At 37.4% G+C, this 24,142-nt stretch overlaps 1 protein-coding gene across 2 annotated transcripts in view; it reads right to left on the reverse strand.

Moving 5' to 3' along the window:
- OLA1 (Obg like ATPase 1) overlaps positions 1 to 24,142 on the reverse strand; it is a 173,521-nt gene that overhangs the window by 57,607 nt on the left and 91,772 nt on the right. For both annotated transcript variants that reach the window (XM_004032814.4, XM_004032813.4), the window contains one exon: positions 9,187 to 9,362. In XM_004032814.4, coding sequence (XP_004032862.4) covers positions 9,187 to 9,362 — 176 coding nt within the window. The remainder of the gene's footprint in view (positions 1 to 9,186; positions 9,363 to 24,142) is intronic.

The following is a 24,142-nucleotide window of genomic DNA, read 5'->3' on the forward strand; positions in this document are numbered from 1 at the left end:
AATTTCTAGTAATCTTCCCATTACTGACTGCTAAGTTTAATTCCATAGTGTTCAGGTAATATATTCTTTATGACTTCAATAATTTGAAATTTGTTTAATTGTTTTATGGCCAATGAAATGGTCAATTTTGGTAAATGTTCCATTTGTACTTGAAAAGAATGTACATTCTACTGTTGTTGGGTGCGGTATCCTATATATGTCAATTAGGTCAAATTCCTTGACTTGTTTAACTCTTCTATATTCTTTACTAAAATTCTGTCTGCTTATTTCATCAATTACTAAGAGTATTAAGATTTTCTTTTAGTACTACAGTTTTTATTTTGTCTTTCAATTCTGCCACTTTTTGCACTATGTGTTTTGAGGTTATATTATTATGCATATACAAACTTAAGTTATTGTGCCTCCTAGTATACTGAACATTTGGCATTATGAAATGCCCCTTTTAACTCCTTTAAAGTCTACTTTGATAACGTATACTACACTAACTTTTTTGTTGTTGTTAGGGCTTGCACAGTGTATATTTCTCCATTCTTTGCTTTCAACTTTTCTGCATCTTCAACTTACAATGGTTCGTTCGATTTAAGATTTTTTACTTTACTGGGACATAACCGCATTGTAAGTCAAGGAGAATTTGGACCTATGATGGCTTAGCTTATGACTTCTGGGTTTTATGATGGGTTTACTGGGGTATTAGTGCTTTTTGTTTTGACATACAATATTTTCTTTTCTTTTTGAGACACAGACTCACTCTCTCACCCAGGCTGGAGTGCAGTGGCGCAACCTCGACTCACTGCAACCTCCACCTCTCGGGTTCAAGCCATTCTCGTGCTTCGGCCTTCCAAGTAGCTGGGATTACAGGCATGTGCCAGAATGCCCAACTGATTTTTGTATTTTTAGTAGAGACAGGGTTATGCCATGTTGTTTTCTTGGCCTCAAGCAATCCACCCCCTCAGCCTCCCAAAGTACTGGGATTACAGGCGTGAGCCACTGCACCAGGCTGACATACAATACTTTCAACTTATGATGTAACCCCAATGTAAGTCCAGGAGCATCTGTATTTAAGATGTGTTTCTTGTAAGCAGCAGAGAGGTGGACTTTTAAAATCCAATCTGACATTCTTTGTCTTTTTTAATTTTTAAAAAATTTACATAAAATTAGCCATCTGAACATAATCTAGTACTAAAGCATTTCATACACTCACAATGTTATGCAAACCACCTCTATCTAGATCCAAAACATTTCCATCACTCCAAAATAAAGCAATGTATTCATTAAGCAGTTTCTACCCATTATTCCTCCCCCTAGTCTCTGACAACCACCAATATGCAGTTCTGTCTCTATGGATTTGCCTATTCTGAACACTTCATATATATGGAATCATTCACAATGTGACTGACCTTTTGTGCCTGGCTTCTTTCACATGGCATAATGTTTTTGAGGCTCATGCACATTGTAGTACCAGTACTTCATTCCTTTTTGGCTATTATGAATATTGCCACTATGAGCATACATGCACATATATTGTTTGAGTAACTGTGTTGGGTATATACCGAGAAATAGAATTGCTAGTTCATATGGTAAGTCTATAATTAACTTTTAGAGAAACTGTCAAACTCATTTTTTTTCTTTCCCCAGAGAAAGTAAATTTCTTTGAAGTTTTATTTTTAACTGACACATAATAACTGTATATGTTTATGGGACACAGTGTGATGTTTTGATACACGTACACTTTGTGTAATTATAAATCTGGGTATTAAGCATATTCATCACCTCCTACATTTATCATTACTTTGTAGTAAGAACATTCTTCTAGTTATTTTGAAATATAATCTTTGTCTTTTATTGCAGTATTATAACATTTTTACTCCACTACCCTCTCTTGCCCTTTCTGTATTATTGTCATGTATTTTAACTGAACTCTATACATTAAAACATGTTATCATTATTGTTTTGTTTTTACTTTTTATTTTGAAAACATTTTAAACTTACAGAAAAGCTGTAAGAATAATAAAGCCACAAAGTTCCAGTATGAAATGATGAAAAAGTTCTGAAAATATATAGGGGTAATGGTTGTACAATATTATAAATGTACTTAATGCTAGTGAACTGTACACTTAAAATGGTTAATGGTATATTTTATGTTATGTATAGTTTACCACAATAAAAAAGTTGTTTTTAAGGAACAAGGAACTTTTGCTTTAGGCTATGTCTTGAAGAATGCCTAAGACATGGGAATGGGGCCGGGCGTGGTGGCTCATGCCTGTAATCCCAGCACTTTGGGAGGCTGAGGCTGGCAGATCACAAGGTCAGGACATGGAGACCATCCTGGCTAACATGGTGAAACCCCTACTCTACTAAAAATACAAAAATTAGCCGGGCGTGGTGGCGGGCGCCTGTAGTCCCAGCTACTCAGGAGGCTGAGGCAGGAGACTGGCGTGAACCCGGGAGGCGGAGTTAGCAGTGAGCCAAGATTGTGCCACTGCACTCCAGCCTGGGCGACAGAGCAAGACTCTGCCTCAAAAAAAAAAAAAAAAAAAAAAAAGAAATGGGAATGGAAGAGCACCAAACAGGTAAAGTTCTGGTAAATGACCTCATGTAAAATCAGTACGTTTAAAGTCCTACGTTCACTGTCAGGAGAACTGAGAAAAAAGTAATGGTAAGCCAGGCAAACCCAAATCACAAAGAACTTTGTGAGCCATGGCCTTTATGTTGGCACTATCCCATAGGAAATAGGTAATTTAATCAAGGGAATAACATGATTAGTTCTTCATTTTGTATTTGTGGAAAACAAGAGCAAGCTACAGACAAAAAGATTAGTTAAACTGCAAAAATAAATTAAGCATAAGTGAGGCTCAAACCAAAGAAGTAGTAATAAAAGCAGGAGGAAGAAAGAGGTATGGGGAATATTCAAGAGATAAAATCAACAGGATGAGGTGCAGATGGTACAAAAGAGGAAGGAGTCACAGATACAGCTTTTCTGTTAAACAATTTGGTTCCACTAACTAGAGATTATGAGGACTGAGAGTTCAGCCTTACCAAAAATTAGTATCATGTTCTTTTAGAAATGATCTCTTTAAGTCATATATGAATAGACCTGAAAGGACACACAACAGTCTAAAGAGAAGAAAGAGGTAAATGTGAAGATAAAAGGAGGAAGAATATATTTTTACAGTACAACCATACCTCAGAGATACTGTAGGTTTAGTTCCAATAAAGTGAGTATCGCTATAAAGCAAGTAAAAGTGAGTGCAATAAAGTGAGTATCGCTATAAAGCAAGTCACACAAATTTTTGTTTCCTAGTAAGCATGAGTTATGCTTAAACTATATTGTAGTCTATTAAGTGTGCAATAGCATGTCTACAAAAACAATCTACAAACCTTAATTTAAAAATATTTTTACTAAAAAATGCTAATGATCATCTCTGCTTTCAGTGAGTTGTAATCTTTTTGCTGGTGGAGGGTCTTGCCTTAATGTTGATGGCTGCTGACTAATCAGGGTAGTGGTTGCTGAAGGTTGGGTGGCTGTGACAATTTCTTAAAATATGAAAACAACGAAGTTTACCATGTCAATCAACTCTTCCTTTCACAAAAAAATTTCCCTGTGACATGCAGTGCTATTTCATAGCATTTTACCCACATTTCAACTTCTCTCAAAACTGAAGCCAATCCTCTCAAACTCCGCCACTGCCTTACCAAGTGTATGTGATATTCTAAATCCTTTGTTGTCATTTCAACAATATTCACAGCATCTTCACCAGCAGTAGATTCCATCTCAAGAAACTACTTTCTTTGCTCACCCATAACAGGCAACTTCTCATCCATTCAAGTTTTATCATGAGATTACAGCAGTTCCATCATGTCTTCAGGTTCCACATCTACATCTAGTTCTCTTGCTGTTTCCACCACATCTGCAGTTACTTCCTCCACTGAAGTCTTGAGCCTCTCTCAAAGTCATCCATGTGGGTTTGGAATCAACTCATCCCAAACCCCTATTAATGTTGATGTTTTGACCTCTCATGAATCATGAATATTCTTTTTTTTTTTTTTTTTTTCCTGAGACGAGTCTTGGTCTGTAACCCAGGCTGTAGTGCAGTGGTGTGATCTTGGTTCACTGCAACCTCAGCCTCCCAGGTTCAAGCACTTCTCCTGCCTCAGCCTCTTGAGTAGCTAGGATTACAGGCACATGCTACCACGCCTGGCTCATTTTTTTTTTTTTTTTTTTGTATTTTTAGTAGAGACAGGGTTTCACCATGTTGGCCAGGCTGGTCTTGAACTCCTGACCTCGTGATCTACCCTCCTTGGCCTCCCAAAGTGCTGGGATTATAGGCGTGAGCCACCACGCCCGGCCATGAATATTCGTCTAGAATGGTGAATCCTTTCCAAAAGGTTTTCAATTTATTTTGCCCAGATCCATCAGATAAATCACTACCTATGATAGCTACAGTCTTATGAAATGTATTTCTTAAATAGTAAGATAGGAACATCAAAATTATTCCTTGATTTATGGGCTGCAGAATGGATGTTGTCTTAGCAGTCACGAAAACAACATTAACCTCCTAGCACATCTCCATCAGAGCTCTTGAATGATCAGGTACTTTGTCAATGAGCAGTAGGTCTCAATGAAAGGAATTGTTTTTTCTGAGCAGTAGGTCTCAACAGTGGGCTTAAAATATTCAGTGAACCATGCTTTAAACAGATGTGCTGTCATCCAGGTTTTGTTGTTCCACTTATATAGCACAGGCAGAATAGATTTAGTATAACTCGCAAAGGCTCTAGGATCTTCAGAATGGTAATGAGCATTGGTTTCAACTTAAAGTCACCAACCGCATTAGCCCTTAACAAGGGAGTCAGCATATCCTTTGAAGCCAGGCATTGACTTCTCTTCTCAAGCAATTAAAGTCCTAGATGGCCTCTTCTTCCAAGGCTATTTTGTCGACATTGAACACCTGTTGTTTTCATTGTCTTCATCAATGGTCTTAGACCTTCTGGAGAACTTGCTGCAGCTTCTACATTAGCACTTGCTGCTTCACCTTGCAGTTTTATGTTAGGGCTATGGCTTCTTTTCTTAAACCACATGAAACAACCTCTGTAAGCTTCCAACTTTTCTTCTGCAGCTTCCTCACCTCTCTCAGTTTTCTAACTCTAGAATTAAAGAGAGTTAGGACCTTGCTCTGGAATAGTCCTTCGCTTAAGGGAATATTGTGGATAGTTTGATCTTCTATCAAGAACGCTAAAACTTTCTCCATATTAGCCAGGCATGGTGGTACACACCTACAATCCCAGCTACTTGGGAGGCTGAGGCAAGAGGATCACTTAAGCCCAGGGGTTTGGAACCAGCCTGGGCAACACCGTGAGACACCATGTCAAAACAAAACAAAACAAAAAATCCCTTTCTCCATATCAGCAATAAAGCTGTTTTGCTTTCTTCTCATTCGTGTGTTCTCTGGAGGAGCACTTTTAATTTCCTTCAAGAACTTTTCCTTTGCATTCACAACTTGGCTAACGTGGTGCAAAAGACCTGGCTTTCAGCCTATCTTAGCTGTCAACATGCCTTCCTCACTAAGCTTAATAATTTCTAGCTTTTGATTTAAAATGAGAAATGTGACTCTTCCTTTCACTTGAACATTTAGACGCCATTGTAGGGGTATTATTAATATTTGGCCCAATTTCAATGTTGTGTCTCAGGGAACACAGACAACCCGGGAGAGGGAGAGAGATGGGAAATGGCCAGTAGGTGGAGCAATAAGAGCACACCCAACATTTATCAACTAAGCTTGCTGTCTTCTATGTGCATCGTTCATGGCTCCCTAAAGCAGTTATAACAGGAACATCAAAGATCACCAGTCAAAGACCACTTTAACAGATACAATAATAACAAAATGGTTTGAAATCTTGTAAGAATTACCAAAATGTGACACAGAGACACAAAGGGAGCACATGTTGTTGGAAAAATGGCATTGAGTTTCTCAACACAGCGTTGCCACAAACCTTCGATTTGTAAAACAACAACAAAAACCCCCAAAACCCACAATATCTGTGGAACCGAATAAAGTGAAGGTCAATAAAATGAAGTATGCCTGTATGCTACTCTGAATCTTTCAATATTCGTTAAAAACAAATACCTTAAATATTTCAAAAGTTATGTTAATACCAGTTTTAAAAATTGCCTTAAGAATATAATAAGAAATCTGCTAACAGCTACATATTACTGAGGACATTAATTTTTTACTCAGATGTTTTCAGAAAAAAAGACTCATTAATTATAATTTCTGGTAGTCTTTAGTTCTTCAATTAGCTAATTATTAGTTCTATGAATATTTTCTAAGTATAATGCTTTCCAAATAATTGATACAAAATAAATTGTTCCTTAAGGCCTCCTAACTTCATTTTTCAAATTTCATTTTTCCAAATGGGATGTACATACACTTAAATAGATTTAAAATTAACCTTGATCTTGATGACTTGGTATTATAGATTGAATCCCATCCCTGACACTCAGAAAGTGAACTTATTTGGGAATTAATTAAGATGAAGCCATACTTAGAGGAAGGTGGGCCTTTAAGCCAATATTACTTGTGTCCTTATAAGAAGAGGGAAATTTGGACAGAGACACACAGGAAAGGTGGCCATGTGAAGACTAAGGCAGAGATTGGAGTTCTGCTGTCACAAGGCAAGGGACACCTGGAGCTACCAGAAGCTAGAACTCCTCCCCCAGAGAGGCTTCAGAGAGAGCACGGCCCTGCCAACACCCTGACTTCAGACTTCTCATCCTCCAGAACCAGGAAAGAAGACATTGTTGTTTAAAGTCATCCTGTTCATGGTGCTTGTTACAGCAACCCTAGGAAACGAACACACTTGGCTGATACCAAGAGAAAATGCTTATCCCACTCCTGCCTTCTTTATTTAGTGCCTGGGTTTTACTTCAGACAGCAAGACTCACTATAAAAGGTGTATCTTGGCCGGGCACAGTGGCTCACGCCTGTAATACCAGCACTTTGGGAGGCCGAGGTGGGTGGATCACGAGGTCAGGGGTTTGACACCAGCCTGGCCAATACAGTGAAACCCCGTCTCTACTAAAAATACAAAAATTAGCCGGGTGTGGTGGCATGCACCTGTAGTCCCAGCTACTCAGGAGGCTGAGGCAGAAGAATCACTTCAACCAGGGAGGCGGAGGTTGCAGTGAGCCGAGATAGCGCCACTGAACTCCAGCCTGGGCAACAGAGTGAGACTCAGTCTCAAAAAAAAAAAAAAAGAAAGAAAGAAAAAAAAAAGGTATATCTTATGTCAGAGTATATCTACCCTGCTCTCAGGAAAAACTCTGCTTTAACATTAAAAAGTCAGCTCATGTTTCATGCTAGAGTATATTTAACCTAAGTCTTTCACACTTATTGACATAAAAATACAAATGGCATCCAAATCTAGAAACTGGAAACTTAATAGGAAAAGAGGTTTGAATGTTGAATTTCTGAAAGATTACCCAGAAAATAAAGATACATTTAAATGAACAGGAAGAATCAACAACATTAAAGAATAATAGGTAAATATCTGGTAAACAAAATGACCTGCCTATCTTTCTCATAAATTTCAAGTAGCTATCTCTTTTATATCCATCACATTTTTGTACCTTTAGACCATTTGCTAGAGAACTTAAGAAATATATTTCTAAAAGAAACTTCCCTACAGTAACTACTTGATATCATAATCATATAGGTATCCCTTTTCTTTTCTTTTTCTTTCTTTTTTTTTTTAATTGAGACCGAGTCTCACTCTGTCGCCCAGCCTGGAGTGCAGTGGCATGATCTGGGCTCACTGCAGCCTCCACCTCCCAGGTTCCAGTGATTCTCCTGCCTCAGCCTCCTCAGTAGGTGAGATTACAGGCGCGCACCACCATGCCTGGCTAATTTTTGTATTTTTAGTCAAGATGGGGTTTCACAATGTTGGCCATGCCGGTCTCAATCTCCTGATCTCAGGCGATCCACCTGCCTTGGCCTCCCAAAGTTCTGGAATTACAGGATTACCCTGCCCAAAATCCCCTTTGCCATCACGGGTCTAGTACATGGTGATGGCTTAAGGTAAGCATCTGTTAGTCTGACTAAATTCTATGCTCAAACCACAAAGACATCAGGCACCAAGGAGTTAACACTCCTAGGAGTAGCCTATAGCCAGTAACTGATATAAATTGGTTGATAATTACCCCAGCTTCCTTACTCTTGCCAATGGGGGTAACCTGCTCATTTACATACTGTGTGTTGGTTACTTTCTCTTACTAGTTTCATTTTATTTTTAAAAATATTTTATTTATTTATTTATTTGAGACAGAGTCTCACTCTATCACCAGGCTGGAGTGCAATGGCACGATCTTGGCTCACTGCAACCTCCGCCTCCCGGGTTCAAGCAATTCTCCTGCCTCAGCCTCCCAAGTAGCTGGGATTACAAGCACCTACCACCACACCCAGCTAATTTTTGTATTTTTAGTAGGGACAGGGTTTCGCCATGTTGGCTAGGCTGGTCTCGAACTTCTGATCTCAGGTGATCCACCCGCCTCAGCTTCCCAAAGTGCTGGGATTATAGGCGTGAGCCACCACGCCTGGCCAGGGCACCGTTTCTTAAATGTTAAAGACAATTCAATCATATGTAAACTAAAAGCTTCAAAATACATTTTGGAACATTTATTACAATGTTACTAATAATCATTCATTATAATGTGATAGAAAACATATTTGAATATTAAGAACAATGAGGCATGTTTTCATTCCATAAAATATTAAAATGATCTGTCTACTTTAAGAGTGTATTCATTTAGCCCACCCCTATGGAGAACCAGGTCTTTGTATAAATCACTTCTTCAAATCCATGAAAACTGTATGAGTCATTTCACCAAATCCAGTAAGTTTTTCATCATAAACCACACTTTATTAACACTAAAACTTGAAGGCCTATATAGTAATCATGTAAACACTCACTATTACTGCTAACTACTGCTTGCTTAGAACCGCCTAAATAGCCTATCACCATGGCCCTTGGTTGTTTAAAAATAAAGTTCCTTAACAATTTTTTTTAACAGAAATAACCCTTGGCTTCTAAAATTCCATAACAATATTAGATATATCATATGCATTATTTAAAAAATTTAATCAAGAAAAATAAACTCTTGAGTATCTAAAGAAGCTGTAAATTTTTACTTACATATTCAGGTTTTAGTTTTTTATCTCCTCCTCTCACAGCCACCTTTTCTAGTTTATCTATAATGGGCCCAATCATTTCCTCATCTTTAAGCTGAAGCTCTTCATGTATTATTTCTATATCTCGAATAGGATCTACACTTCCTTCAACATGCGTGATATCATCATCTTCAAAAGCACCTAAAATGAATTAAAGGGAAGCAATTCAATAAACAAATAATACAGCGTGTTCATTATGATTAGAGTGAAAGATTCCTAGAAGGTTAACAAATAAATATAATAAATAAATTACTCTGGTTTCTTGGCAAGTAGGATATAGCATTTTTCCCCCATTTAGTAATACTGAGGCTACTGGCAATAAAACTATAGTTCAAGAGCCTCGATATTTCAAAAATTGATTTAAATAAATAAAATTATGGTCTTTACAAAAACAAAATTATGTTCTAGAACTACTGGCATTTCCAAGTTTGGTAAATTAAAAGATACTGAATTCCAGGCATGAAAGACTGAAGTTCTAAACTGCACTATTAGGGTTTCCAAGGGAAACCAGATTTAGGGAGGGGGGGTCTGAAATCATCTGGCAGACCTCTTCCCTGCTTCAATCTACTTTATCACTGTGGTTCTGACGGTGATTAGATAATGAACCACTCAGACACACAATTTACACAGCAGCTAATTTCATCGGCCTGATTTGAGGGTATGGTTTTTAGGGGGCTATCAAAGAAGCAGATGAAGGTGCATTTGTCATATATGAGTGACAACCATTCACACTATCTGAACAAAATGATGCTGGCCCTTATTAGAAACACATGCTATTATCACATATTTAAAGTGCAGTTGAAGCCATAATTTCAAATTGCCAACTGGAAACATAAGGGTAAAACAACCAGATATTACTGAAGCATGTGTACTGACTTTATGCCCTTTTGAAGACATAATGTGGCAACATAATTCAACTGGGATTTACTCAAATTACCAGATAAAGAATAGTATCATAAAAAATGAACAAATATTAAGAAATATTACAAACAGAAAGCAATGATATATCCACCAAACAATACACACATTTATAAACAAATTAATTTCATTAAAACTACCAATTAGATTATAGTCCCAAAATGAGATGTTTTCAAACATAAAGTATCAATCATTTTAGACAGAGGTATCAAAAAAATCATGAGAGTTTGATTGAGTTTGGTAAGAGAAACAGTGAACACAGCTCATTCTTAAATACCAAAACCCAAGATACTCTTGATACAAGTTATAAATTGTTTTTAAATATAATTTCCCAGAATTAAAAATAATTAAGTTGTATCTAAATGTGAATTATTCAGTAATAATAATAAAACATAAATATGCTATTACAATTAAAGTATAGGTATGTAAAGTAATATTTAAGTTTTTTGCATACAAATAATATACTATTTAATGTCAAATTCATATGAGCAAAATTAGCAGAAATGAGGAGCTACATTATGTTTTACTAACAAACACAATAGACAGTGGTTTAGGTAAATTTTTTGAATCTTTGAAAATATGAAGGAAATCTCCCTGAAAGCACAATATTATTTACTTCTTGTCAAGATTTGAGGCATCTTATGCAAACAGCATGATAAAATAGGAAAATAAAAATGGAAGCTTCCTGGCAGTCAAGCAACACAAATAACACTGTAACTTACAGGAGTGACTAAGCTTTCTGTGACACTCAGAATGAAAAATATCCTATATAGTTGTCTCTATGTAGGGTCCAATGGCTAACCATAGTGATGTCCTCAACAACATCCCTACAGTAAATGCATTAGCAGGTTTTAAATGGCAATTCTTAATTACAATCCCCAATTTTAACCAAGTGGATAATAGAGAGAAACTTAGTAACTGCAATTCTTCTGAAAGCAAAGAAAACAAAGCCCTCTGATGATCTAAAAGAATCCAAAGAAAAAAACAGAATAAAGGAGGAAGGGGAAGAAATCATGTGTCTATCTTGCAACCTTCAAATTATCTTTTAGGTTGGGTGTGGTGGCTCACACCTGTAATCCCAGCACTTTGGGTGGCCAAGGTGGGAGGATCACTTGAGCCCAGGAGTCTAAGACCTGGGCAACAAGGCAAGATCCTGTCTCTACAAGAAATTTTTTAAAAATATAGTCGGGCATGGTGGTATGCGCTTATACTCTTGGCTACTGGGGAGGCTAAGGTAGGAGGACTGCTTCAGGTCAGGAGTGGGCTGTAATAAGCCATGATCATGCCACTACACTCTAGCCTGGGCAACAGAGCAAGACCTTGTCGAGCAAGACCTTGTGAAGCAAAAACAAAAACCTACCAAAAAAAAACAAATTATTTTCTAGATTGTACCTTACCTAGACTCTGCCAAGGACTAGCCTAGGAAAGGAGTTATGACTGTATCATCACTAATCTATTCCCCCTACCATAAGAAAAAAACTCAAGCCACAGACCTTACATACGCTGGTGGCACTGTTGCTCCCTGCCCCAAGGTTAGTATTATTGTTATATTCATTTGTATTGTGAGGTGGTAACATACCATAAGTAGAATTTAAATTTATTTCTGAAAAAAAATTGTCAAATATTAAGATAAAAATTAAGTAATGGGAACACTAAGGCTATTCTGTCAAATGGAATACCCTAGAACGGGCCTAGAACACCCATAAACTAAAAGCTTCCATAAAATTTGGTGGCCATTTGGGTAACTTCTCATTTCTTAGAGCTAAAAAATTGGAGATTCTTTTCCAAAGACATGCTTCTGGGTCAACCAACTTCATCATACACTTATGTCATAGCATTTTTTTTGCATCTTGCCTTCTTTAGCACAAGATTTAATGCTTAAGAATATAGTCTTTGAGGCCCAGCATGGTGGCTCACACCTATAATCCTAACACTTTGGGAGGCTGAGGCAGGAGGATCGCCTGAGCTCAGGAGTTTGAGATCAGCCTAGGCAACATTGTGAGACCTTGTCCCTAAATAAAAAAATTAGCCACACATGGTGGTGCACGCCTGTGGTCTCAGCTACTTGGGGATCTGAGGTGGGAGACTGCTTGAACCCGGGAGGTTGAGGCTGCAGTGAGCTGTGATCACGCTGGGCGACAGAGTAAGACCCTGTTTTAAAAAAAATATATAAATATATATATATATTTTTTGTTGTTGTTGTTTTGTTGTTGTTGTTGTTGTTTCACTCTGGAAATATTAAGACTAATGCGGAATATATATATTCCGTGAACTCAGAAAGGTTTGCTGATCATAGAATCTTAGACAAATTACCTAACCTCTATAGATCTTATCTTCGCATCTTTAAAATGAGGATGCTTCTACCTCTCAGAGAATGGATATGATTAAATCAGATAATATATGTCAAGTGTTCAGCAGAGAGCCCAACACACAAAATTCTTTCAGTGATTGGGGAATATACTATTTTTTTTATAATGTAGGAATTACTAATTTAGAAGAATTCCTCAGCAATATACTCAAAACATTAATTTTGAGTAATATAGTTTCGTGCTATTCAATTCACCTTGGAAAGAATTAAAATAAACAGAGTTTCTAGGGTTTTTTTTCCCCCAGAAATTCTCACTAGTTCACTAGCACACTTTTACCCTAGTCCATGGCCTAAGTTATTTCAACTTCACATGAACTAAAATAGCATTTAGTTTTAGTGCACTGGTAAATTCAGAGGACAGACTACACTATATTACACTGCAATGCTCGATGAGAAAGTTACTTTCATTACAATTCTCTTTCAATTTGTCTATGTCAAGAAGGTCTCAGTTTAATGCTGTTGGTCTTTAATGTTTATCTTTTTCTCAACAGAGCAAGCCTTAGTCTCAGAGCTTCTAAACAGTAAAAAAAATTAAAAACTGCAGTTTTCATTGTATTTATATTAGCTTCAATTTTGACAAGTGATACTAATTTTCCACTTACATTAGTGACAAAGTTCCCTGTTTAAATAAATTTAGCCAAAAATGTGAGTAATTATGTATAAAGTAACAATCATATATTCTGGTAAAATAACTCCTATCAAGAGAAATGCCTGAAAATACTAACTATAATCATATTGATGATGGTAGGATATGATACAGTTTTTGTGAAATTTATTTTTGGTGCCAGTCTACATAAAATAGGGTAATATGATAGAGCACGTATGTGTGTGCTGAGAAGAGTGAGGAGTTGTGCAATACTTCAGCTAGGATAGGCAGGAAGACCTCTCTTGAGATGACATCTGAGCCAAACGGCCAGAGGGAGGCAGTAATGTGAGGATCTGAGGGAAAAGGGTTCTTCTAAGTATAAAAGCCTAAAAATAGCAATAAATTTGAAGTGCTTCAGAAAGAAATATGGTCAGTATAGGTGAACCATGGCAGGGGATGGAAGATAAGAGTTTCAGGTGGAGAGGTAAAGCAGTTCACATAAATTTGTAAACCATGAGAGTTTGGATTTTATTCTAGCTGTAATGGGAAGTCTGGATATTGACCGGAAAGTTTTAAACAAAGGGAAGGCAGGGTGATAAGATAAGACTTATGATTTAAAGAGGACACTTTAGCTACTTTAAAAAGAACAGATTCCAAGAGAGGAGGCAAGAATGACCGCAGACAAAGTTAGGAGGTGGCTTTAGTGGTGCCAATGAGTGATAACCAGATGAGTGGTACTCCAGACTGTGGAGAACAAGAGGAGCGTTTGTACTAGGACTATATTTTAGAGATAGGCTAGATGTAGGATGTAAGATCATGAATGAAGATATAAAATTGACAGTTATCAAATGTGTTTAAAGTAACAAATCTGAGTGACATCACCTAGAGAGAGCACTCCAACACTCAGATGTCTGAGGGAGGAGAAGAACTTGGCAAGAGACTGAGAAGGACTGACCTAAAGTCAGAGAAAAACTAGGAGTATGCTCTTATGAGAGTGAGGGAAAAAAATGGTTCAAGAAGGAAGGTGTATTCGACCGTCAGATACTATTTAGAGATAAAGACAGATAAAATTTCTTATAACTCAAGAGTCCAAAAGAGCTAAATTTTAGCTTTTCTAAATTCACTGAATTTTGAGAACATTTCCTCTTTCTATAAGTGCACTAATTATATAAAGTAAGAAACCCTAAGATTTCCCACAGTCTGCAAAAGTGATCCTATCAGTCAAGAAGGTGGCCTACTTAGAAATCGTAGCCACTTTCAAAGGCTCACATTCCAAATAAAATGGCATAAATAAACACCAAAATAAAAAGTATACTTGACCAACTGCAGGATGGTCAACCAACTGACACCACACATACCATCAAGAGCAGCAGAAGAAAACTACACTCATACAAGCATTAAAATCAAGTCACACATTTTCAAGTTGGGTGACTGAACAACAACAACAAAAAAGGCCAGGTGCGGTGGCTCACGCCTGTAATCCCAGCACTTTGGGAGGCCGAGGTGGGCGGATCACCTGAGGTCAGGAGTTCGAGACCAGCCTGACCGACATGGAGAAAACACATCTCTACTAAAAATATAAAACTAGCCGGGCATGGTGGTGCATGCCTGTAATCCCCAGCTACTCAGGAGGCTGAGGCAGGAGAATTGCTTGAACCTGGGACTGGGAGGCAGAGGTTGCGGTGAGCCGAGATCGTGCCACTGCACTCCAGCCTGGGCAACAAGAGTGAAACTCCGTCTCAAAAAAAAGAAAAAGAAAAAAAATCAAGTCCACATAAGGCTTCAGAATTCTCTCTTATGGCCTAAAGGATCATTTAAGAACCTATCTTTTGTAAAAATAAAAACATAAAAAAACCATACCTGAGGTTCAGTAATTTCTTCTGTATTATTTCTTTTTCTGTCAAACTCAAAATAAAATTTAGTAGTCGATTTGAAATAGTACATACACTACATGATCACATTTGTATAAAGTCATTTCTCTGTCTTAATGACACTGACCAAATGCTAATGAGAATTTCTGGGAAGTGAGCTACTGAGTAATTTTTTAAAAACTTCTTCATCAGTTTTGTCTCATTTAAACTTTTTATAATAAACATGCATTGTTTATACAAAAACAAGTCTTTTTGTTTGTTTGTTTGTTTGTTTATTTTTGAGACAGAGTCTTGCTCTGTCGCTCAGGCTGGAGTGTAGTGGTGGGATCTCAGCTCACTGCAACCTCCACATCCCAGGTTCAAGCAATTCTAGTGCCTCAGCCTCCTGAATAGCTGGGATTTCAGGTGCATGCCACCATGTGTGGCTTTTCTGTACTTTCAGTAGATGGGGTTTTGCCATGTTGGCCAGGCTGGTCTTGAATCCTGGCCTCAAGTGGTCTGCCTGCCTGGCCTTTTAAAGTCACTTTTTAAAAAACAAAATAGGCCGGGCGTGGTGGCTCACGCCTGTAACCCCAGCACTTTGGGAGGCCGAGGCGGGCAGATAACCTGAGGTCAGGAGTTCTAGACCAGCTTGGCCAACGTGGTGAAACCCCATCTCTACTAAAAATACAAAAAATTAGCCAGGCTTGGTGGCATGCATCTGTGGTCCCAGCTACTTGGGGGTGCTGAGGCAGGAGCACTGCTTGAACCTGGGAGGTGGAGGTTGCAGTGAGCCAAGATGGTGCCACTGCACTCCAGCCGGAGCGACAAGAGTGAGACTACATCTCAAATAAACAAAACAAAACAAAAAACACAATAAACAAGTTTAATTTGCACAAGGAGAAATACTCACATAATGCGTAACTAAAATGTTAACTATGGTAAACTCTCATTTAAAAAACTATTTGTTATAGAAAAAAAATTAACCATAATTGGCTTAAGCTGGATTCTATCACAGAGATTTCTTACCCAGCAATCCTACAGTGTTTCCTTTCACAACAAAGTACTCTTTTCAAACCTTCTTGACTTCTCTCACATTTCTAGTGCTTTCTAGTTCTCCCCTGCTACCTTAACCTTCCCCACTTCACAGGGAAATGCATGTCATTTCTGGAGAGCCAACCCCCTTTTTGTTGTTACCTAACTAACTTTTCCTTCTTCCCAGCAGTAAAATAGACAACATCACCCCTTCTGCTATTTCTGGTTAATCTCCCTCCCATCTCTGTGCTGGATATTAGCCCCTCCCAAGGAAGTTTGCACCATAGATTGTTGCTTCTATTTCCTCAGACCTCAATCTATTACACCTCTCTCCTGTATTTGTATCTCCTCCATTTCCACTAACACTTTCTCATCAACATTTAAGCATGCTTAAGATTCTGCATTAAATCAATCATGTCATTCACCCTGGACATTAATTTCCCCTCTAGTTATTGCTTTCATTCCTCCAGTTCAGAGCCAAGCTTCTTGAAGGAGCTGTCTACATGTGCTCTCTCCACTTTTTCCGCCTATTTACGACTCAACCCACTATAGTCTGACATATGCCAGCACCAAGCTAACAAACTGATCTTAGAAAGGACATCAGTGATTTGCCTTAATGATTTTAAATCTAACAGCCATTCTATAGGAATCTTGAATGACCACTCAGTAGCACCTAACCTCAGAGCACTGAAATAGTAGTCTCTTTCATTGCTTCTTTCTAACTGCATTCTCCTGATTTTCTTTTATTTCCTCTGGTCATTTCTTTTCTTGTTATAACTTCCCCATAAATGTTGATGTCTTTCTTAGCTCTCTTCTCTTACCCCTCTATTACACTTTCACTAACAGAATCTCCAACTCAGAACTCCCCTGAGTGGCTCCAATATACTCTGAGGCAGTATCAAATGAAATAAACCAAAAAATATTTTTAGTTAGTTATATAAACCATTGCTAATACAAAATCTATTCACTAAGTGAATAAACGCAAAATGTCAATGCTTACTCTAAAATTATGACTTTTCTAATTTCTGTACCTCCCTTACCGAGGTCCATTCAAAACAGATATTTACTTGGTGAGATACATTTGACTATTCCTGTGGTACTGGACATTCTGCATGCTACTTATTTATTGGTATGATTTGGCAGAAATGATGAGTTGGCTCTTTTCAATGATTATAAATGGACTGAAGATTAATCAGTTTGCTCATTCACTCAAGGCCGTTCTTACTCCATAAAGATGTGAGTAAAAAGGATAAATCTACACTCTGTTTAGGATGCTGAATCTAACCTGAAGGACTTCAGAAACAAAAATATACTTTGGAAATTCAGGACTTCAGTGAACCACTTTCCTATATTACTACACAAACTTGGGTTGTATTCAGTTTCTAGAGTAAAGAATCCCTAGATAGACATAGAAATACATGATGTATTGAAGAGTAGAGGCTTCATTCACAGCAATACTTATAAACCATCTGTCATAGAAAACCTGGGCTATAGTTTCAATGTGTTCCGCGAAAGTTCATGTGTTGGAAACTTGGTCTCCAATGCAGCAGTGTTGAGAAGTGGGATCTCTGGGAAGTGACTGGGTCATGAGGGCTCTGCCCCCAAAATGGATTAAGCCTTTCATGGATTTTTGGGTTATCAAGGGGGTGGGCTACTTATCACCAGAGTGGGTTTGTTATAAAAAGTTCGGCCATCTCTTACGAGCTCCACCACCATATGATGGCCTGTGCTGTGCTGCCTTGGGACTCTACAGAAAGTCCCCACTAGCAAGAAGAACCTCACCAGCTGCAGCCCGCTGACCTTGTACTTTCCAGGCTCCATGATTGTAAGAAATAAGTTTCTTTTCTTTATAAATTACTCAGTCTCAGGTATTCAGTTACAGCAAGAGAAAACAGATTAAGATACCTTGATATTCCACATAGCATGTCTAGAGTTTTCTTGGGAATAAGAGGGTATGTAATCAAAATAGACCTATCTGACTTATGCTTTTTCCATATTCTACCACTATACAATACAGAGACACAGAATTCCTTGGTATATAAACCAATGCATAAACTGCCACCCTCTCAACACATATGCAAACTACAATATGCCTTGTTAAATATAAGTTTTCCAATTGGAGAAAGCCTCCTTATATACCCAACAATGTGCTAAGTCTGTGAGAATTAAAAACAAAAGTCAAAATAAAAGGATCTTGATCTCAGTAACTGGACAATCTGGTTAGGAAACAAATTTAACCTATTAAAAAGGGAGAGCAATATTCACTAGCAAAGACTTTAAATCTAAGCATAATTAATAACAGGTAGCAGCAAGGCCTTTAAAAATAGAAAAAATTAGAATAGGTTAAGAAGAAGAAGAAAGGCATGACAAGCAACAGGAGAAAGCATCAGATAAAAAATAAAATTTGAAATGAACAAAGCTTACTGGAGAGTTGAGAAATTGTGTTGAAGAGTAGAAGATGATAAAAGGTGGGCATGGAGGATAGGGAAGTCCAAATATCAGGGTAAGTCTGGAGCTCATCTTCTAGTCATTAGGGAGCCAATCATGAGTCTTACATGAATGAGTAATACAGAAAGCAGCATTTTAGAAAGACTAACCAGAAGTAAAGAACCAGCTAAAAGGGAATCGCTGTTCTCCAAATACGATCAGAAGAACGGCATTAGAATTCTGATGGGACACATGAAAACAGGATGAACAGTGCAAATTAACTCAAGAAAACGATGTCAACCAGATAACCACTTTTCTAAAATGCAAACTTCGGAAAAAGAGAAATAAAATTATTACACAAATATATGGTCATATCAAATCACAGCACCAAAACAAACTATATGCTACATTATTTTACATTGCTTTCCAGTTTGTCCTATGCGTTAACAGTAAATGTTTTGAGTATTTATATTCTAATCCAGAGTCCCACCTCAATCATTCAGAGGTTAGGGGCCAGATTCCTAAACCAATAGAAGATCAATTATTAAATACAATGTTAGAAATCAAGACAAGAATATACTGCTAAAAAAAAACTTTATGTTTTCAAATTTCCAATCCATTCTTCAAAACAAAGTATTACCTTATGTCAGAACTCTGGTTCCCAACTTCCTTATAGTTCTCTAGCTCATTAATATTTCAAGAGAAGGGAGAGAGCTAAACATGCATTGGCAATTCATTTAATATCTATAGTTTTATTAATAAACACTGGAAAATACAAACTCCTATTTTCCATAAATGACATGACAAAAATTCTTTATTGCATTGGGGTGGGAGTGGGGATGTGAACGGGACGGGGGACGAGGTATAAAACTAGTTATTGCACACTCCAAAAGCTCTGATTTGAAAATATAGTTTAAGCCCTGGTTTACAGAAACACTTTAAAACTCTAGTCTTAATCTAGATAAAGCTCCTTACCATCTTGGCAACAAAAGCAATTTGAGCAATTTGAGCAAAACCATAATCTAATTTAACCTAAAGCTTGTAATATGTATCTTTGCATTAAGTAAGATATGTAGTTTTAATCACTTTCCTTAAGTTAGAAAGTAGGGCCCAGTGCAGTGGCTCACGCCTGTAATCCCAGCACTTTGGGAGGCCTAGGTGGGCAGATCACCTAAGGTCAGGAGTTCGAGACCAGCCTGGCCAACATAGTGAAACCCTGTCTTTACTAAAAATACAAAATTAGCCAGGCATGGTGGTGCCTGTAGTACCAGCTACTCAGGAGGCTGAGGCAGGAGAATTGTTTGAACCTGGGGAAATGGAGGTTGTAGTGGGTGGAGATTGGGCCACTGCACTCCAGCCTGGGTGACAGAGTAAGACTCCATCTCAAAAAATAAAAATAAAAAAAAGTTAAAAAGTGGGAGAAGAGCATCTCAATTTATTATATTCACTTCAAAAATCAATTTGCCCTTCTTAAAACAAGGCAAATTTTGGAATACACAAAATAACTAATAGCACATTCTGCTAACAAGATTCCACTCAAAAAGATGTAGGTTTACACTTCTAGCCTTCAGAGTTTGAAACAAATGAAAAGAGTCATATTAATCAGTGAATATATATTTAGATCTCTGGAGAAACAAAATATTTTGTAAATATATAAAAATGGAAATAATTGGTCTAGTAATGTAAACTGTTAATTACTTGATGCAAAAGCATAATGGAATAGTATAACTGGAATTGGTGGGTTGTACTGATTTACAATAAGATATCAATCAAAAGTAACTCTTAAGTCTCTAATATTTGTTTTCCAGGGAAAAGTCTATTAAAATAGATATAACAAAGGCCATAAAATAATCCAGTCTGTGCTACAGTCTAATTGTTTAATGCTGGAATAGAAAACAGAACAACAAGAAGCCAGAAGAATGTGCTTTTGCTTTGCTTCTCTCCCCTCTCCTCTTCCTTCCTCCTCTCTCATTACAGGAAACAGCTCTAAAACTGAATCTAGACCAAGAGGAATAAAACTACCATCCCTTTGACACATTCAAAAGTTGATTAAGTTTTCAAAAAGCTTAGTAAAATAAAAGGCATATGTAGCTGACTTCGAGGGACTAGTCTAAAATTAAAGAAATTATAAATGATTCCTACAGGACTTTCATGCAAAGTAAACTTACATGGGAGCAATCAAGCAAGGCTGTAAGTAAAAATAATTCCAAACCTTGAGATAAACAGATATTTAGCATAGGAGAGAATAATAAAGTGGGTCAATTCAGTTCTGAGAAACCTTAAAAATTGTTATTTTCTTCTAATTTTAAGAGTTCTCTTAAATTAAAAATAATATACTTTAAAGCAGTGAAAAACAATATTGAATAGTAAGATGAGATAAAGAGAAAAAAAGCACATAGAAAGACATGAAAAACATTAAAATTGGAGCTTATATTTAGTATAGTAGCAATCAAAAAAGCCTTCTGGTTATCACTGACACCACTTAACTGACAAGAAGCAACACATTACAATATTATACAGTGTAATTCTTCTAAATGTACAGAACACCAGAAAATTCTGCCTAACAGTTACTGGTATTATACTCATATTGTAGATAATTAGACATCCGCACCATTAAAGAATCCTTAAAGTCACTTAAAAGTTATGAATTATAACCCAGAGTCAACACCTGTACTTAATTATATTCAATTGCTCAAGGGTTTTAAATTTTTAGTTGCTGCAACATAGCAACTCTTTTCAAAGAAGTAGGCAAAAAAGAAGTATCTTAATGAGAACTAGCATTCGGCTTTCAACAAGATTTTTCACTTCTTATTCCTTATTATATAACAGATACTTTAAATGTGTAAAAGGCAAAATTAACCAATGTTATTTTGTTTTTGTTTTGAGGTGGGGTCTTGTTCTGTTGCCCAGGCTGGAGTGCAGTGGCACAATCACGACTCATTGCAGCCTTGATCTCCTGGTCTTAAGCGATCCTACTGCCTCAGCCTCCTGAGTAGGTGGAACTACAAGTGCCTGCCACTGAGTCTGGCTAATTTTTTTGTTTGTTTTCAGTAGACATGAGGTCTTGTTATCTCGCCCAGGCTGGTCTTGAACTGCTGGGTGGAAGCAATCCTCCCGCCTCAGCTGCCCAAAGTGCTGGGATTACACGTGAGCTGCTGCACTCTGCCAATCAATGCTATTTTGAATTAATATTGAGATTCTGCCCTACTTCCAATATTGAGCTGACTGTTTCTGTTGTATTTACCCTTTGCAATAGCCATCTCGCTATTTTCTTAACTTACAAAGCATCACTTAGCCTTCTGCCTGTAGAAATAGCTCTGTATAAACTGACCTTGCCCTCACCCTTCAAACCTTACCATCACCACTCTCCAGAAATCCTCAGCTCAAGCCATACTCGTGTGCTGACTCATGAAGGCCAGAAAGTTCCTCATGTTCAACTGTCACTGTATTTTTTTCCCACTGCCTTTTTTGGGCCTCAAAGATAAAAAAAATCCTTTCTTTCTATTACAAATTACATCCGTCCTTAAAATGTATAGTTTAGTTTCCCCTCATTTACAAGGCAATTCTAGAGGAATTCAGGTCTAAGAGATCTCTACCATACTTGAGTCATAGAGGAGTTGTAGAGACTTGTTTGGAATAAAGTACAGTAAAACTGGTGGTTACATATTTTACCTTAAATATGGCTTCTGAGAAAATCCATTTTTACACCTTTCCAAGGAGTCATATTACAAGGAGGAAAAAAATGCAAACACAGAAATTAACAAAAACTAGAATTCTGTCTTTATTAGCAATACTGTAAGATATGGATAAAGGGGACATGTGAACCATTCATTATTCAAGAAATAAACTAAACAGCAAATCAGAGCTTTAATTTTTCTAACATTGGCACCCACAATATCCATTTTCAATCAAACTGAATTACTCTCAGTGCTTTCATTTCTCATCTTCCATGCTGTTACTCATCCCTCTGCTTGGAATATTCTTCCTCCTTACTTCTGCCTTTCAAAAAAACCTTACATATCTTTCATGGCCTTAATGAAATGCCACTGAAATGGTATCTCCATAGCAATATGCCTTCTCTAACCATACCCTCTATTTGAACTGCCACAATAATCTATCCATTCTATTCATCTGACCTATAGCATGTACATCTAGTGTTAGAATATCTGATTCTATGCCTAGTTACCTAAGCTTGGGGATTATGTGTATCTTAAGTGTCTTTCTAGTTCCCACAAGGGCCCTGATCAGAGCTGATGCACAACAGGCCCAAAAAAGGGGTGAGCAAAAATACAAGTGAAGACATGACTGAAGAAGGAATCAATGAATGAAAGAACGCCTCAAGCAGTTATTGGCACTTAGAATGAAAAACTGTTAGAGGGAAACTACAGATTCTAGATGAAGCTAAACATACAGCACAACAGAAAAAGATCAATTTCACAGCACACAATAAGACATTTAGTGAGCATTTCAAAGAAACTAGTGCTAAGCATATCAATCACAAAAATTACTAGAGAAGCAAAGCATAAAACATGGCAAACTACAGACTGCAATAGAAGACACAAGAAATTTCTTGTTATCTCTTCATCCCTGAATTGCTTAACTATTAGTGACGGACAGACAATTACCTTCTGAAGACTTCTTGGGTGTTTGCATTAGATTACATATTTTAGTAAATACAAACAATTGTTTAAATGTATAAGTCAAACTAAGGAGCGGGAACACATACCTACATACTATAACTAAGACCAATGAATGTAGCAATAAAAAAAGAGAAAAAAGACAGACCGAGAGAGAAGGGATAGATCAGCATGAATCAGGATTAAGGAGGGAAGGTCAGCATAAAGACGAGGACTTTCAGGGACAGATATTTGCAAAGGGACGCAGAGAGTAAAGAAGAAATTCCAGCAGGATGGAAGTATAACAGAAGTGATTAAGGGCACATACTCCGGAATCAGAACATCTGGATTCAAATCTGGATTTCAGACTGACTGATTAGTTGTTGGATGAATTTCTCTATGACTTAGTTTCCTCTGTAAAATGTACACAATAACAGTACCTACCTCCTAAGACTGTCCTGAAGATTTAGAGTGATAACGTATGTAAACAGCTTAGGACAGGACCTCATACAGAGCAGGCCCTCAATGTATTTAACTATTAAATATATTTATAAATGAAAAGCTAAAGACAAGGTATATACCAGGGTTCCTCAACCTTGGCACTACAAACATTTTGGGACAGATAATTATTTGTCGTGAAGGGCTGACCTGTGCATTGTAGGATGTTTAATGGCACCCCCTGGCCTCTATAAACTAGATGCCAGTAACACACACGCACACAGGCACCCCAGCTATAAAGATAAAAAATCTCCAGACATTGCCAACCTACAGTTGAAATGCATTAGTACATACTGAAAGACAAAAATTGTGCTATGTAGTAACCAAAAGATATTACCATAGGTTCAAATGTGTAGATGTCAATTGATGGAAAGGCTCTAACACTGAGCTGAGGAGTTGAAATTTAATCTCTTAGATGAGCAAATTCTATGGAGATTTTCAGAGACGTATTCTTGTGATCTTGCTCATGCTGGCTTGTTTGCTCGCACACTCTTTTTTTTTTTTTTTTTTTTTTGAGATAGAGTTTTGCTATTGTTGCCCAGGCTGGAGTGCAGTGGCGCCATCTTGGCTCACTGCAACCTCCACCTACCATGTTCAAGCCATTCTCCTGCCTCAGCCTCCTG

The sequence above is a fragment of the Gorilla gorilla genome, chromosome 11 (genome assembly GCF_029281585.2).
Source record: "Gorilla gorilla gorilla isolate KB3781 chromosome 11, NHGRI_mGorGor1-v2.1_pri, whole genome shotgun sequence".
Classification (NCBI taxonomy): domain Eukaryota; kingdom Metazoa; phylum Chordata; class Mammalia; order Primates; family Hominidae; genus Gorilla; species Gorilla gorilla.